The 15,000-nt window shown below is 47.3% G+C and overlaps 1 protein-coding gene across 1 annotated transcript in view; it reads left to right on the top strand.

Annotated features, from left to right (window-relative positions):
* Positions 1-15,000, top strand: part of LOC139568420 (glutamate receptor ionotropic, NMDA 2A-like) — a 206,020-nt gene that overhangs the window by 174,783 nt on the left and 16,237 nt on the right. Inside the window, exons 14-16 of the mRNA XM_071390226.1 lie at positions 289-518; positions 3,146-3,306; positions 7,546-7,733. Coding sequence (XP_071246327.1) covers positions 289-518; positions 3,146-3,306; positions 7,546-7,733 — 579 coding nt within the window. The remainder of the gene's footprint in view (positions 1-288; positions 519-3,145; positions 3,307-7,545; positions 7,734-15,000) is intronic.

Raw genomic sequence — 15,000 nt, 5'->3', positions numbered from 1 at the left:
CCTTATACCAGTAGGTCTACACTGCTGCCATTCCACAGATCTGTTACCTTCCCTCTCCTGGTTTAACACCCTTTCCTCTCTCTTCCTCTCTGACCCCCTTTCTCCCTGCCTCTCTCTCTTCCTCTCTGACCCCCTTTCTCCCTGCCTCTCTCTCTTCCTCTCTGACCCCCTTTCTCCCTGCCTCTCTCTCTCCCTCTCTGACCCCCTTTCTCCCTGCCTCTCTCTCTTCCTCTCTGACCCCCTTTCTCCCTGCCTCTCTCTCTCCCTGGTGAATGTTCTCTCCCCCAGACCCCCACGGCCCATCGTTCACCGTTGGTAAGGCAGTGTGGCTGCTGTGGGGTCTGGTGTTCAACAACTCTGTCCCGGTCCAGAACCCTAAAGGCACCACCAGTAAGGTCATAGTGTCGGTGTGGGCCTTCTTCGCTGTCATCTTCCTGGCTTCCTACACAGCCAACCTGGCTGCCTTCATGATCCAGGAGGAGTTTGTAGACCAGGTCACGGGACTGTCTGACAACAAGGTAAAGGACTGTGTCTGTCTGTGTCTCATTACTACCTGGTACCCCCACACTCATACACATACACACACACACACACACACACACACACACACACACACACACACACACACACACACACACACACACACACACACTCACACACTCACACTCTCACACTCTCACACTCTCACACTCTCACACTCTCACACTCTCACACTCTCACACTCTCACACTCACACACTCTCACACTCTCACACACACACACACACACACACACACACACACACACACACACACACACACACACACACACACACACACACACACACACACACACACACACACACACACAGACACACACTGTGTGATGTGTTTGTATTGTGTCCAGCAGTGTTCTTCTCCCTCATTCCTCATTTCACATGTTGTCAGTCTGTCTGCCTAGCCAATCACAACCAAGTGTCAATCTGTCTGGCTATCCAATGACAGCCAAGTGTCAGTCTGTCTGCCTAGCTAATCACAACCAAGCATCAGTCATTCAGGCTAGCCAATCAAAGCCAAGCATAAGTCTGTCAGGCTAACCGGTAACAGTCAAGAGTCAGTCTGTCTGTGCTGGTCTAGGGGTCAACAACAGCCAAGAGTCAGTCTGTCTGTCCTGGTCAAGGGATCAACAACAGCCAAGAGTCAGTATGTCTGTCCTGGTCTAGGGGTCAACAACAGCCAGTAGAGTCAGTCTGTCTGTCCTGGTCTAGGGGTCAACAACAGCCAGTAGAGTCAGTCTGTCTGTCCTGGTCTAGGGGTCAACAACAGCCAGTAGAGTCAGTCTGTCTGTCCTGGTCTAGGGGTCAACAACAGCCAGTAGAGTCAGTCTGTCTGTCCTGGTCTAGGGGTCAACAACAGCCAGTAGAGTCAGTCTGTCTGTCCTGGTCTAGGGGTCAACAACAGCCAGTAGAGTCAGTCTGTCTGTCCTGGTCAAGGGGTCAACAACAGCCAAGAGTCAGTCTGTCTGTCCTGGTCAAGGGGTCAACAACAGCCAAGAGTCAGTCTGTCTGTCCTGGTCTAGGGGTCAACAACAGCCAGTAGAGTCAGTCTGTCTGTCCTGGTCTAGGGGTCAACAACAGCCAGTAGAGTCAGTCTGTCTGTCCTGGTCTAGGGGTCAACAACAGCCAGTAGAGTCAGTCTGTCTGTCCTGGTCTAGGGGTCAACAACAGCCAGTAGAGTCAGTCTGTCTGTCCTGGTCTAGGGGTCAACAACAGCCAGTATAGTCAGTCTGTCTGTCCTGGTCTAGGGGTCAACAACAGCCAGTAGAGTCAGTCTGTCTGTCCTGGTCTAGGGGTCAACAACAGTAGACAGTTAACACCAGGACAGACAGACTGACTCAGTGCCAGACAGATTTATTTCGCCTGGTTCTCCTTTCTGATCCTGTTGACCTCATGTTAACATGCTCCTGTTGACCTCATGTTAACATGCTCCTGTTGACCTCATGTTAACATGCTCCTGTTGACCTCATGTTAACATGCTCCTGTTGACCTCATGTTAACATGCTCCTGTTGACCTCATGTTAACATGCTCCTGTTGACCTCATGTTAACATGCTCCTGTTGACCTCATGTTAACATGCTCCTGTTGACCTCATGTTAACATGCTCCTGTTGACCTCATGTTAACATGCTCCTGTTGACCTCATGTTAACATGCTCCTGTTGACCTCATGTTAACATGCTCCTGTTGACCTCATGTTAACATGCTCCTGTTGACCTCATGTTAACATGCTCCTGTTGACCTCATGTTAACATGCTCCTGTTGACCTCATGTTAACATGCTCCTGTTGACCTCATGTTAACATGCTCCTGTTGACCTCATGTTAACATGCTCCTGTTGACCTCATGTTAACATGCTCCTGTTGACCTCATGTTAACATGCTCCTGTTGACCTCATGTTAACATGCTCCTGTTGACCTCATGTTAACATGCTCCTGTTGACCTCATGTTAACATGCTCCTGTTGACCTCATGTTAACATGCTCCTGTTGACCTCATGTTAATATGCTCCTGTTGACCTCATGTTAACATGCTCCTGTTGACCTCATGTTAACATGCTCCTGTTGACCTCATGTTAACATGCTCCTGTTGACCTCATGTTAACATGCTCCTGTTGACCTCATGTTAACATGCTCCTGTTGACCTCATGTTAACATGCTCCTGTTGACCTCATGTTAACATGCTCCTGTTGACCTCATGTTAACATGCTCCTGTTGACCTCATGTTAACATGCTCCTGTTGACCTCATGTTAACATGCTCCTGTTGACCTCATGTTAACATGCTCCTGTTGACCTCATGTTAACATGCTCCTGTTTACATCATTGATGATGTGTTGCTTTTAGTGTCGAGTGTTGTATTTTTATTGGTCTTATTGTTATTGGCTGGAGCAAATCATATTTCATAAAGTAATATTAATATCTCTCTGCCTCTCTCCTTCCCTCTCCCCTCCTCTCTCTTGCTCTCTCCCCCTCTCTCTCTACCCCCCTCCCCCCCTCTCCCCCCCCTCTCTCTCTCTCCCCCCCCTCCCCCTCTCCCCCGCCCCTCTCCCTCTCTCTCTCTCCCCCCCTCTCCCCCCCCCTCTCTCTCCCCCCCTCTCTCTCCGCTCCTCTCTAGTTCCAGAACCCGTATGCATACTCCCCTCCGTTCCGTTTTGGGACGGTTCCTAACGGTTCAACAGAGAGGAACATCAGGAAGAATTACCCCGACATGCACGAGTACCTGGTCAAATATCACCAGGGAGGAGTACAGGATGCACTGGTCAGCCTCAAAGCAGGGTACGACACGCACCCTGACCCCTGACCCCTAAGCCCTAGTCTTCAGGTTGTCCTCCCAGCTGGAGGTGTTTATGTGGTGTTTAGAGGTCTTCAGGTTGTCCTCCCAGCTGGAGGTGTTTATGTGGTGTTTAGAGGTCTTCAGGTTGTCCTCTCAGCTGGAGGTGTTTATGTGGTGTTTAGAGGTCTTCAGGTTGTCCTCTCAGCTGGAGGTGTTTATGTGGTGTTTAGAGGTCTTCAGGTTGTCCTCCCAGCTGGAGGTGTTTATGTGGTGTTTAGAGGTCTTCAGGTTGTCCTCCCAGCTGGAGGTGTTTATGTGGTGTTTAGAGGTCTTCAGGTTGTCCTCCCAGCTGGAGGTGTTTATGTGGTGTTTAGAGGTCTTCAGGTTGTCCTCCCAGCTGGAGGTGTTTATGTGGTGTTTAGAGGTCTTCAGGTTGTCCTCTCAGCTGTAGATGTTTATGTGGTGTTTAGAGGTCTTCAGGTTGTCCTCCCAGCTGTAGGTGTTTATGTGGTGTTTAGAGGTTAGTCTTCAGGTTGTCCTCTCAGCTGGAGGTGTTTATGTGGTGTTTAGAGGTCTTCAGGTTGTCCTCTCAGCTGGAGGTGTTTATGTGGTGTTTAGAGGTCTTCAGGTTGTCCTCCCAGCTGGAGGTGTTTATGTGGTGTTTAGAGGTCTTCAGGTTGTCCTCCCAGCTGGAGGTGTTTATGTGGTGTTTAGAGGTCTTCAGGTTGTCCTCCCAGCTGGAGGTGTTTATGTGGTGTTTAGAGGTCTTCAGGTTGTCCTCCCAGCTGGAGGTGTTTATGTGGTGTTTAGAGGTCTTCAGGTTGTCCTCCCAGCTGGAGGTGTTTATGTGGTGTTTAGAGGTCTTCAGGTTGTCCTCCCAGCTGGAGGTGTTTATGTGGTGTTTAGAGGTCTTCAGGTTGTCCTCCCAGCTGGAGGTGTTTATGTGGTGTTTAGAGGTCTTCAGGTTGTCCTCCCAGCTGGAGGTGTTTATGTGGTGTTTAGAGGTCTTCAGGTTGTCCTCCCAGCTGGAGGTGTTTATGTGGTGTTTAGAGGTCTTCAGGTTGTCCTCCCAGCTGGAGGTGTTTATGTGGTGTTTAGAGGTCTTCAGGTTGTCCTCCCAGCTGGAGGTGTTTATGTGGTGTTTAGAGGTCTTCAGGTTGTCCTCCCAGCTGGAGGTGTTTATGTGGTGTTTAGAGGTCTTCAGGTTGTCCTCCCAGCTGTAGATGTTTATGTGGTGTTTAGAGGTTAGTCTTCAGGTTGTCCTCCCAGCTGGAGGTGTTTATGTGGTGTTTAGAGGTCTTCAGGTTGTCCTCCCAGCTGTAGGTGTTTATGTGGTGTTTAGAGGTCTTCAGGTTGTCCTCCCAGCTGGAGGTGTTTATGTGGTGTTTAGAGGTCTTCAGGTTGTCCTCTCAGCTGGAGGTGTTTATGTGGTGTTTAGAGGTCTTCAGGTTGTCCTCTCAGCTGGAGGTGTTTATGTGGTGTTTAGAGGTCTTCAGGTTGTCCTCCCAGCTGGAGGTGTTTATGTGGTGTTTAGAGGTCTTCAGGTTGTCCTCCCAGCTGGAGGTGTTTATGTGGTGTTTAGAGGTCTTCAGGTTGTCCTCCCAGCTGGAGGTGTTTATGTGGTGTTTAGAGGTTAGTCTTCAGGTTGTCCTCTCAGCTGGAGGTGTTTATGTGGTGTTTAGAGGTCTTCAGGTTGTCCTCCCAGCTGGAGGTGTTTATGTGGTGTTTAGAGGTCTTCAGGTTGTCCTCCCAGCTGGAGGTGTTTATGTGGTGTTTAGAGGTCTTCAGGTTGTCCTCTCAGCTGGAGGTGTTTATGTGGTGTTTAGAGGTCTTCAGGTTGTCCTCCCAGCTGGAGGTGTTTATGTGGTGTTTAGAGGTCTTCAGGTTGTCCTCCCAGCTGGAGGTGTTTATGTGGTGTTTAGAGGTCTTCAGGTTGTCCTCCCAGCTGGAGGTGTTTATGTGGTGTTTAGAGGTCTTCAGGTTGTCCTCCCAGCTGGAGGTGTTTATGTGGTGTTTAGAGGTCTTCAGGTTGTCCTCCCAGCTGGAGATGTTTATGTGGTGTTTAGAGGTCTTCAGGTTGTCCTCCCAGCTGGAGGTGTTTATGTGGTGTTTAGAGGTTAGTCTTCAGGTTGTCCTCTCAGCTGGAGGTGTTTATGTGGTGTTTAGAGGTCTTCAGGTTGTCCTCCCAGCTGGAGGTGTTTATGTGGTGTTTAGAGGTCTTCAGGTTGTCCTCCCAGCTGGAGGTGTTTATGTGGTGTTTAGAGGTCTTCAGGTTGTCCTCCCAGCTGGAGGTGTTTATGTGGTGTTTAGAGGTCTTCAGGTTGTCCTCCCAGCTGGAGATGTTTATGTGGTGTTTAGAGGTCTTCAGGTTGTCCTCTCAGCTGGAGGTGTTTATGTGGTGTTTAGAGGTCTTCAGGTTGTCCTCCCAGCTGGAGGTGTTTATGTGGTGTTTAGAGGTCTTCAGGTTGTCCTCCCAGCTGGAGGTGTTTATGTGGTGTTTAGAGGTCTTCAGGTTGTCCTCTCAGCTGGAGGTGTTTATGTGGTGTTTAGAGGTCTTCAGGTTGTCCTCCCAGCTGGAGGTGTTTATGTGGTGTTTAGAGGTCTTCAGGTTGTCCTCCCAGCTGGAGGTGTTTATGTGGTGTTTAGAGGTCTTCAGGTTGTCCTCCCAGCTGGAGGTGTTTATGTGGTGTTTAGAGGTCTTCAGGTTGTCCTCCCAGCTGGAGGTGTTTATGTGGTGTTTAGAGGTCTTCAGGTTGTCCTCCCAGCTGGAGGTGTTTATGTGGTGTTTAGAGGTCTTCAGGTTGTCCTCCCAGCTGGAGGTGTTTATGTGGTGTTTAGAGGTCTTCAGGTTGTCCTCCCAGCTGGAGGTGTTTATGTGGTGTTTAGAGGTCTTCAGGTTGTCCTCCCAGCTGGAGGTGTTTATGTGGTGTTTAGAGGTTAGTCTTCAGGTTGTCCTCTCAGCTGGAGGTGTTTATGTGGTGTTTAGAGGTCTTCAGGTTGTCCTCCCAGCTGGAGATGTTTATGTGGTGTTTAGAGGTCTTCAGGTTGTCCTCTCAGCTGGAGGTGTTTATGTGGTGTTTAGAGGTCTTCAGGTTGTCCTCCCAGCTGGAAGTGTTTATGTGGTGTTTAGAGGTCTTCAGGTTGTCCTCCCAGCTGGAGGTGTTTATGTGGTGTTTAGAGGTCTTCAGGTTGTCCTCTCAGCTGGAGGTGTTTATGTGGTGTTTAGAGGTCTTCAGGTTGTCCTCCCAGCTGGAGGTGTTTATGTGGTGTTTAGAGGTCTTCAGGTTGTCCTCTCAGCTGGAGGTGTTTATGTGGTGTTTAGAGGTCTTCAGGTTGTCCTCCCAGCTGGAGGTGTTTATGTGGTGTTTAGAGGTCTTCAGGTTGTCCTCCCAGCTGGAGGTGTTTATGTGGTGTTTAGAGGTCTTCAGGTTGTCCTCCCAGCTGGAGGTGTTTATGTGGTGTTTAGAGGTCTTCAGGTTGTCCTCCCAGCTGGAGGTGTTTATGTGGTGTTTAGAGGTCTTCAGGTTGTCCTCCCAGCTGGAGGTGTTTATGTGGTGTTTAGAGGTCTTCAGGTTGTCCTCTCAGCTGGAGGTGTTTATGTGGTGTTTAGAGGTTAGTCTTCAGGTTGTCCTCCCAGCTGGAGGTGTTTATGTGGTGTTTAGAGATCTTCAGGTTGTCCTCCCAGCTGGAGGTGTTTATGTGGTGTTTAGAGGTCTTCAGGTTGTCCTCCCAGCTGGAGGTGTTTATGTGGTGTTTAGAGGTCTTCAGGTTGTCCTCCCAGCTGGAGGTGTTTATGTGGTGTTTAGAGGTCTTCAGGTTGTCCTCCCAGCTGGAGATGTGTATGTGTGCCTTGAATTCTAAATAAATAAATAAATCACAGACAGTCTCACCAGCAAAGCTCCCCCACACTATCACACCTCCTCCTCCATGCTTCACAGTGTGACTTTCCTCTGTGTGTTTTGTTACAGTAAACTGAGTTTATTTTTCCTCTGTGTGTTTTGTTACAGTAAACTGGATTTATTTTTCCTCTGTGTGTTTTGTTACAGTAAACTGGATTTATTTTTCCTCTGTGTGTTTTGTTACAGTAAACTGAGTTTATTTTTCCTCTGTGTGTTTTGTTACAGTAAACTGAGTTTATTTTTCCTCTGTGTGTTTTGTTACAGTTAACTGAGTTTATTTTTCCTCTGTGTGTTTTGTTACAGTTAACTGAGTTTATTTTTCCTCTGTGTGTTTTGTTACAGTAAACTGGATGCCTTCATCTATGACGCTGCTGTGTTGAACTACGCGGCTGGCAGAGACGATGGCTGTAAGCTGGTCACCATCGGCAGCGGGTACATCTTTGCCACCACCGGCTACGGCATCGCTCTGCAGAAAGGGTCGCGCTGGAAACGACAGGTGGACTTGGCTATACTGGCCATCATAGGAGATGGTAGGACACTCCTCTCCTCTCTCCTCTGCTTTCCTCTACAATCCTCTCCTCTCCTTTCCTGTCCTCTCATCTCCTCTTCTCTCCTCCCCTCTATTCTCCTCTCCTCTCCTTTCCTCTCCTCTCATCCCCTCTATTCTCCTCTCCTCTCCTCTCCTCTCCTCTCCTCTCCTCTCCTCTCCTCTCCTCTCCTCTCCTCTCCTCTCCTCTCCTCTCCTCTCCTCTCCTCTCCTCTCCTCTCCTCTCCTCTCCTCTCCTCTCCTCTCCTCTCATCTCCTCTCCTCTCCTCTCCTCTCCTCTCCTCTCCTCGGCTTTCCTCCCCTCTCCCCTCTCTCCTCCTCTCCTCTCCTCCCCTCTACCATATTTAACCCTTCTATATCACTGTCCTCTCCTCTCTCACCCAATTCTGTATTTCTATACTGTATATGTGGTTATTTATATATATGTAAATATATGTATATGTAAATAGGGTTATATGTAAAAAGGGTTATATGTAAATATAGGTATATTTAAATAGAGGCATATGTAAATAGTGTATATGTAAATAGGGGTGTATGTAAATAGGGTTGTACGTAAATAGGGTTGTATGTAAATAGGGTTGTATGTAAATAGGGTTATATGTAAATAGGGTTGTATGTAAATAGGGTTATATGTAAATAGGGTGGTATGTAAATAGGGTTGTATGTAAATAGGGTTGTATGTAAATAGGGTTGTATGTAAATAGGGTTGTATGTAAATGACTGCTTTCTTCCTTGCATGCTTATTTCTGTTTGTTATTTCATCTGTCTTTTCTACTGCATACTGTTACACTTCTGTTTAGCCAAGTCCAAGAGAGGAAAAGTTGCAAGTAAGCATTTCACTGTATTGTCTACACCTCGCAGTATGTGGTCCTCTCCTTTCCTTTCCACTACTTTCCTTCCTCTCCTCTCCTCCCTCTTTCCTCTCCATTCCTCTGCTCGGCTCTCCCCTTCTCTTCTCATCTCATCTTCTCTCCTTTCCTCTTCTCTTGTTGCTTGACTATCCTACCCTCTCTTTTCATCTCTTTACATATCCTACCCTCTCTTCTCATCTCTTTACATATCCTACCCTCTCTTCTCATCTCTCTACATATCCTACCCTCTCCTCTCTTCTCATCTCTCTTCTCATCTCTCTACATATCCTACCCTCTCTTCTCATCTCTCTTCTCATCTCTCTACATATCCTAAACTCTCTTCTCATCTCTCTTCTCATCTCTCTACATATCCTACCCTCTCTTCTCATCTCTCTACATATCCTAAACTCTCTTCTCATCTCTCTACATATCCTACAATCTCTTCTCATCTCTCTACATATCCTACACTCTCTTCTCATCTCTCTTCTCATCTCTCTACATATCCTACACTCTCTTCTCATCTCTCTTCTCGTCTCTCTTCATATCCTACACTCTCTTCTCATCTCTCTTCTCGTCTCTCTACATATCCTACACTCTCTTCTCGTCTCTCTTCTCATCTCTCTACATATCCTACACTCTCTTCTCATCTCTCTTCTCGTCTCTCTTCATATCCTACACTCTCTTCTCATCTCTCTTCTCATCTCTCTACATATCCTACACTCTCTTCTCATCTCTCTTCTCGTCTCTCTACATATCCTAAACTCTCTTCTCATCTCTCTTCTCGTCTCTCTTCATATCCTACCCTCTCTTCTCATCTCTCTACATATCCTACACTCTCTTCTCATCTCTCTACATATCATACCCTCTCTTCTCATCTCTTTACATATCCTACACTCTCTTCTCATCTCTCTTCTCGTCTCTCTTCATATCCTACCCTCTCTTCTCATCTCTCTACATATCCTACACTCTCTTCTCATCTCTCTACATATCCTACCCTCTCTTCTCATCTCTCTACATATCCTACACTCTCTTCTCGTCTCTCTTCTCATCTCTCTACATATCCTACCCTCTCTTCTCATCTCTCTACATATCCTACACTCTCTTCTCATCTCTCTACATATCCTACCCTCTCTTCTCATCTCTCTACATATCCTACACTCTCTTCTCGTCTCTCTTCTCATCTCTCTACATATCCTACCCTCTCTTCTCATCTCTCTACATATCCTACACTCTCTTCTCATCTCTCTACATATCCTACCCTCTCTTCTCATCTCTTTACATATCCTACACTCTCTTCTCATCTCTCTACATATCCTACACTCTCTTCTCGTCTCTCTACATATCCTACACTCTCTTCTCATCTCTCTACATATCCTACCCTCTCTTCTCATCTCTCTACATATTCTACCCTCTCTTCTCATCTCTCTTCTCATCTCTCTACATATCCTACACTCTCTTCTCATCTCTCTACATATCCTACACTCTCTTCTCGTCTCTCTACATATCCTACACTCTCTTCTCATCTCTCTACATATCCTACCCTCTCTTCTCATCTCTCTACATATTCTACCCTCTCTTCTCATCTCTCTTCTCATCTCTCTACATATCCTACACTCTCTTCTCATCTCTCTTCTCATCTCTCTACATATCCTACCCTCTCATCTCTCTTCATATCCTACACTCTCTTCTCATCTCTCTTCTCATCTCTCTACATATCCTAAACTCTCTTCTCATCTCTTTACATATCCTACCCTCTCTTCTCATCTCTCTACATATCCTACCCTCTCTTCTCATCTCTCTTCTCATCTCTCTTCTCATCTCTCTACATATCCTACCCTCTCTTCTCATCTCTCTTCATATCCTACACTCTCTTCTCATCTCTCTACATATCCTACACTCTCTTCTCATCTCTCTACATATCCTACACTCTCTTCTCATCTCTCTACATATCCTACACTCTCTTCTCATCTCTCTTCTCATCTCTCTACATATCCTACACTCTCTTCTCATCTCTCTTCTCATCTCTCTACATATCCTAAACTCTCTTCTCATCTCTCTTCTCATCTCTCTACATATCCTACACTCTCTTCTCATCTCTCTACATATCCTAAACTCTCTTCTCATCTCTCTACATATCCTACACTCTCTTCTCATCTCTTTACATATCCTACCCTCTCTTCTCATCTCTCTTCTCATCTCTCTACATATCCTACACTCTCTTCTCATCTCTCTTCTCATCTCTCTTCTCATCTCTCTACATATCCTACCCTCTCTTCTCATCTCTCTTCATATCCTACACTCTCTTCTCATCTCTCTACATATCCTACACTCTCTTCTCGTCTCTTTACATATCCTACCCTCTCTTCTCATCTCTCTACATATCCTACACTCTCTTCTCATCTCTCTACATATCCTACACTCTCTTCTCATCTCTCTACATATCCTACACTCTCTTCTCATCTCTCTTCTCATCTCTCTACATATCCTACACTCTCTTCTCATCTCTCTTCTCATCTCTCTACATATCCTAAACTCTCTTCTCATCTCTCTACATATCCTACACTCTCTTCTCATCTCTCTACATATCCTACACTCTCTTCTCATCTCTCTTCTCATCTCTCTACATATCCTACACTCTCTTCTCATCTCTTTACATATCCTACCCTCTCTTCTCATCTCTCTTCTCATCTCTCTACATATCCTACTCTCTTCTCATCTCTCTTCCTCATCTCTCTTCTCGTCTCTCTTCATATCCTACACTCTCTTCTCATCTCTTTACATATCCTACCCTCTCTTCTCATCTCTCTACCTATCCTACCCTCTCTTCTCATCTCTCTACATATCCTACCCTCTCTTCTCATCTCTCTACATATCCTACACTCTCTTCTCATCTCTCTTCTCGTCTCTCTTCATATCCTACACTCTCTTCTCATCTCTCTTCTCATCTCTCTACATATCCTACACTCTCTTCTCATCTCTCTTCTCATCTCTCTTCGTATCCTACACTCTCTTCTCATCTCTCTACATTTACATGTTAGTCATTTAGCAGACACTCTTATCCAGAGCCATTTACAGTTAGCTCACTCATTCTCATTCAGGAGAGAGTGAGGAAAGGAGAGAGGGATGAGAGGAGGTGAGGAGACTGGGATGAGAGGAGGAGAGAGGGATGATAGGAGGAGAGGAGAGAGGGATGAGAGGAGGTGAGGAGACTGGGATGAGAGGAGGAGAGAGGGATGAAAGGAGGAGAGGAGAGAGGGATGAGAGGAGGAGAGGAGGAGAGGAGAGAGGGAGGAGAGGAGAGAGGGAGGGATGAGAGGAGAGAGGGATGAGAGGTGAGGAGAGTGGGATGAGAGGAGGATAGAGGGATGAAAGGAGGAGAGGAGAGTGGGATGAGAGGAGGAGAGAGGGATGAAAGGAGGAGAGGAGAGAGGGATGAGAGGAGGAGAGGAGAGAGGGAGGAGAGGAGGGAGGGATGAGAGGAGGAGAGGAGAGGAGAGAGGGATGAGAGGTGAGGAGAGTGGGATGAGAGGAGGGAGGGATGAGAGGAGGTGAGGAGACTGGGATGAGAGGAGGAGAGAGGGATGAAAGGAGGAGAGGAGGAGAGAGGGAGGAGAGTAGGGAGGGATGAGGAGAGGAGAGGAGAGAGGGATGAGAGGTGAGGAGAGTGGGATGAGAGGAGGGAGGGATGAGAAGAAGATGTAGAGGAGGGAGGAATGAGAAGAGAGAGGGAGGAGAGGAGAGAGGGATCAGATGAGGAGAGGAGAGAGGGATGAGAGGAGGAGAGGAGAGAGGGATGAGAGGAGGAGAGGAGACAGGGATGAGGAGAGGAGAGGAGAGAGGGATGAGAAAGGAAAGAGAGGAGGAGAGGAGATGGATGAGAAGAGGAGAGGAGAGGGATGAGAAAGGAAAGAGAGGAGGACAGGAGATGGATGAGAAGAGGAGAGGAGAGAGGGATGAGAAAGGAAAGAGAGGAGGAGAGAGGAGAGGGGAGAGAGGAGGAGAGGAGAGCAGCAGTAACTGAACCATACTGCTCCACTAAGTGAACACCATTTGCCCCGAGGGACAGTTCACTTTACCAGAATAACTCCTGTAGTACATTTACACTGAACTGTCACTGTACAAGATGGTCCACTACAGTGTCACTAATCACTACAATGTAGTATCTACACTACATCTCCATTACACTACAATACAGCCTTCCCTACCACGCCACACAGCTAGCATGTTCCACTCTGGTCCAACTATCTGTCCTTCCTCCCAAAGTGTACACTTGTTCCCTTCCCTTCAGTGATCTGAAAGGAAATGACTTGAATGAGAAATAGAGAGACTCCCACAAATACCTCCACCAATCCAATGCTGTTAAATGTCTGGGAAGTAGTGAACAAGGTGCACACTTCAGGAATAAGGGTATATTATTGGGAGGCATGCTATGATAACTAATAACAGGAAGACCAGCTAGCAGACTACAGTGTTACCACGGTTACATTCACACAGCCAGCTAGCAGACTACAGTGTTACCATGACACCGTTACCACGGTTACATTCACACAGCCAGCAAGCAGACTACAGTGTTACCATCACACCGTTACCACGGTTACATTCACACAGCCAGCTAGCAGACTACAGTGTTACCATCACGCAGTTACCACGGTTACATTCACACAGTCAGCTAGCAGACTACAGTGTTACCATCACACCGTTACCACGGTTACATTCACACAGCCAGCTAGCAGACTACAGTGTTACCATCACACCGTTACCACGGTTACATTCACACAGCCAGCTAGCAGACTACAGTGTTACCATCACACCGTTACCACGGTTACATTCACACAGCCAGCTAGCAGACTACAGTGTTACCATCACACCGTTACCACGGTTACATTCACACAGCCAGCTAGCAGACTACAGTGTTACCATCACACCGTTACCACGGTTACATTCACACAGCCAGCAAGCAGACTACAGTGTTACCATCACACCGTTACCACGTTTACATTCACACAGCCAGCTAGCAGACTACAGTGTTACCATCACACAGTTACCACGGTTACATTCACACAGCCAGCTAGCAGACTACAGTGTTACCATCACACAGTTACCACGGTTACATTCACACAGCCAGCTAGCAGACTACAATATTGCCATCACACAGTTACCACGGTTACCACTACACTCACCTCATAGTTAATCCCCTCATACGGTCATAGTTAACATGCTGCTACACACACACACACACACATCATACTGATACTCTGTCATAGTTAACATGCTGCTACACACACACACACACACATCATACTGATACTCTGTCATAGTTAACATGCTGCTACACACACACACACACACACACATCATACTGATACTCTGTCATAGTTAACATGCTGCTACACACACACACACAAACACATCATACTGATACTCTGTCATAGTTAACATGCTGCTACACACACACACACACACACACACACATCATACTGATACTCTGTCATAGTTAACATGCTGCTACACACACACACACACACACACACACACACACACACACACACACACACACACACACACACACACACACACACACACACACACACACACACACACACACACACACACACACACACACACACACACACACACATACACACTATCACGGTTATCGTGGCTTCTCTCTCTGCATCTAGTTGAGGTCTTAACATTCAGTTTCATCATCATCTCTCAGTGTGTGTGTGTGTGTGTGTGTGTGTGTGTGTGTGTGTGTGTGTGTGTGTGTGTGTGTGTGTGTGTGTGTGTGTGTGTGTGTGTGTGTGTGTGTGTGTGTGTGTGTGTGTGTGTGTGTGTGTCTGTGTCTGTGTGTGTGGTTGTCTGTGGTTGTGTGTGTGTGTGTGTGTGTGTGTGTGTGTGTGTGTGTGTGTGTGTGTGTGTGTGTGTGTGTGTGTGTGTGTGTGTGTGTGTGTGTGTGTGTGTGTGTGTGTGTGTGTGTGTGTGTGTGTGTGTGTGTGTGTGTGTGTGTGTGTGTATAGAAAGATGTTAACTATGATAGAGTATCAGTATGATGTGGTTGTGTGTTACATAGTGTTCTGCAGTATGAGAGCGAGAGAGAAAGAGAGAGACAGGGAGAGAGAGAGAGACAGGGAGAGAGAGAGAGACAGGGAGAGGGAGAGAGCCAGGGAGAGGGAGAGAGCCAGGGAGAGGGAGAGGGAGAGAGACAGGGCGAGAGAGAGGGAGAGAGACAGGGAGAGAGACAGGGAGAGGGAGAGAGACAGGGAGAGGGAGAGGGAGAGGGAGAGAGACAGGGAGAGAGACAGGGAGAGGGAGAGGGAGAGAGACAGGGAGAGGGAGAGAGACAGGGAGAGGGAGAGGGAGAGAGACAGGGAGAGGGAGAGAGACAGGGAGAGGGAG

Source organism: Salvelinus alpinus, chromosome 2 (assembly GCF_045679555.1).
Source record: "Salvelinus alpinus chromosome 2, SLU_Salpinus.1, whole genome shotgun sequence".
NCBI classification, from domain to species: Eukaryota; Metazoa; Chordata; class Actinopteri; order Salmoniformes; family Salmonidae; genus Salvelinus; species Salvelinus alpinus.
Note: the sequence above shows the minus strand (reverse complement) of the source record. Positions and strands in the feature narration are given on the sequence as shown.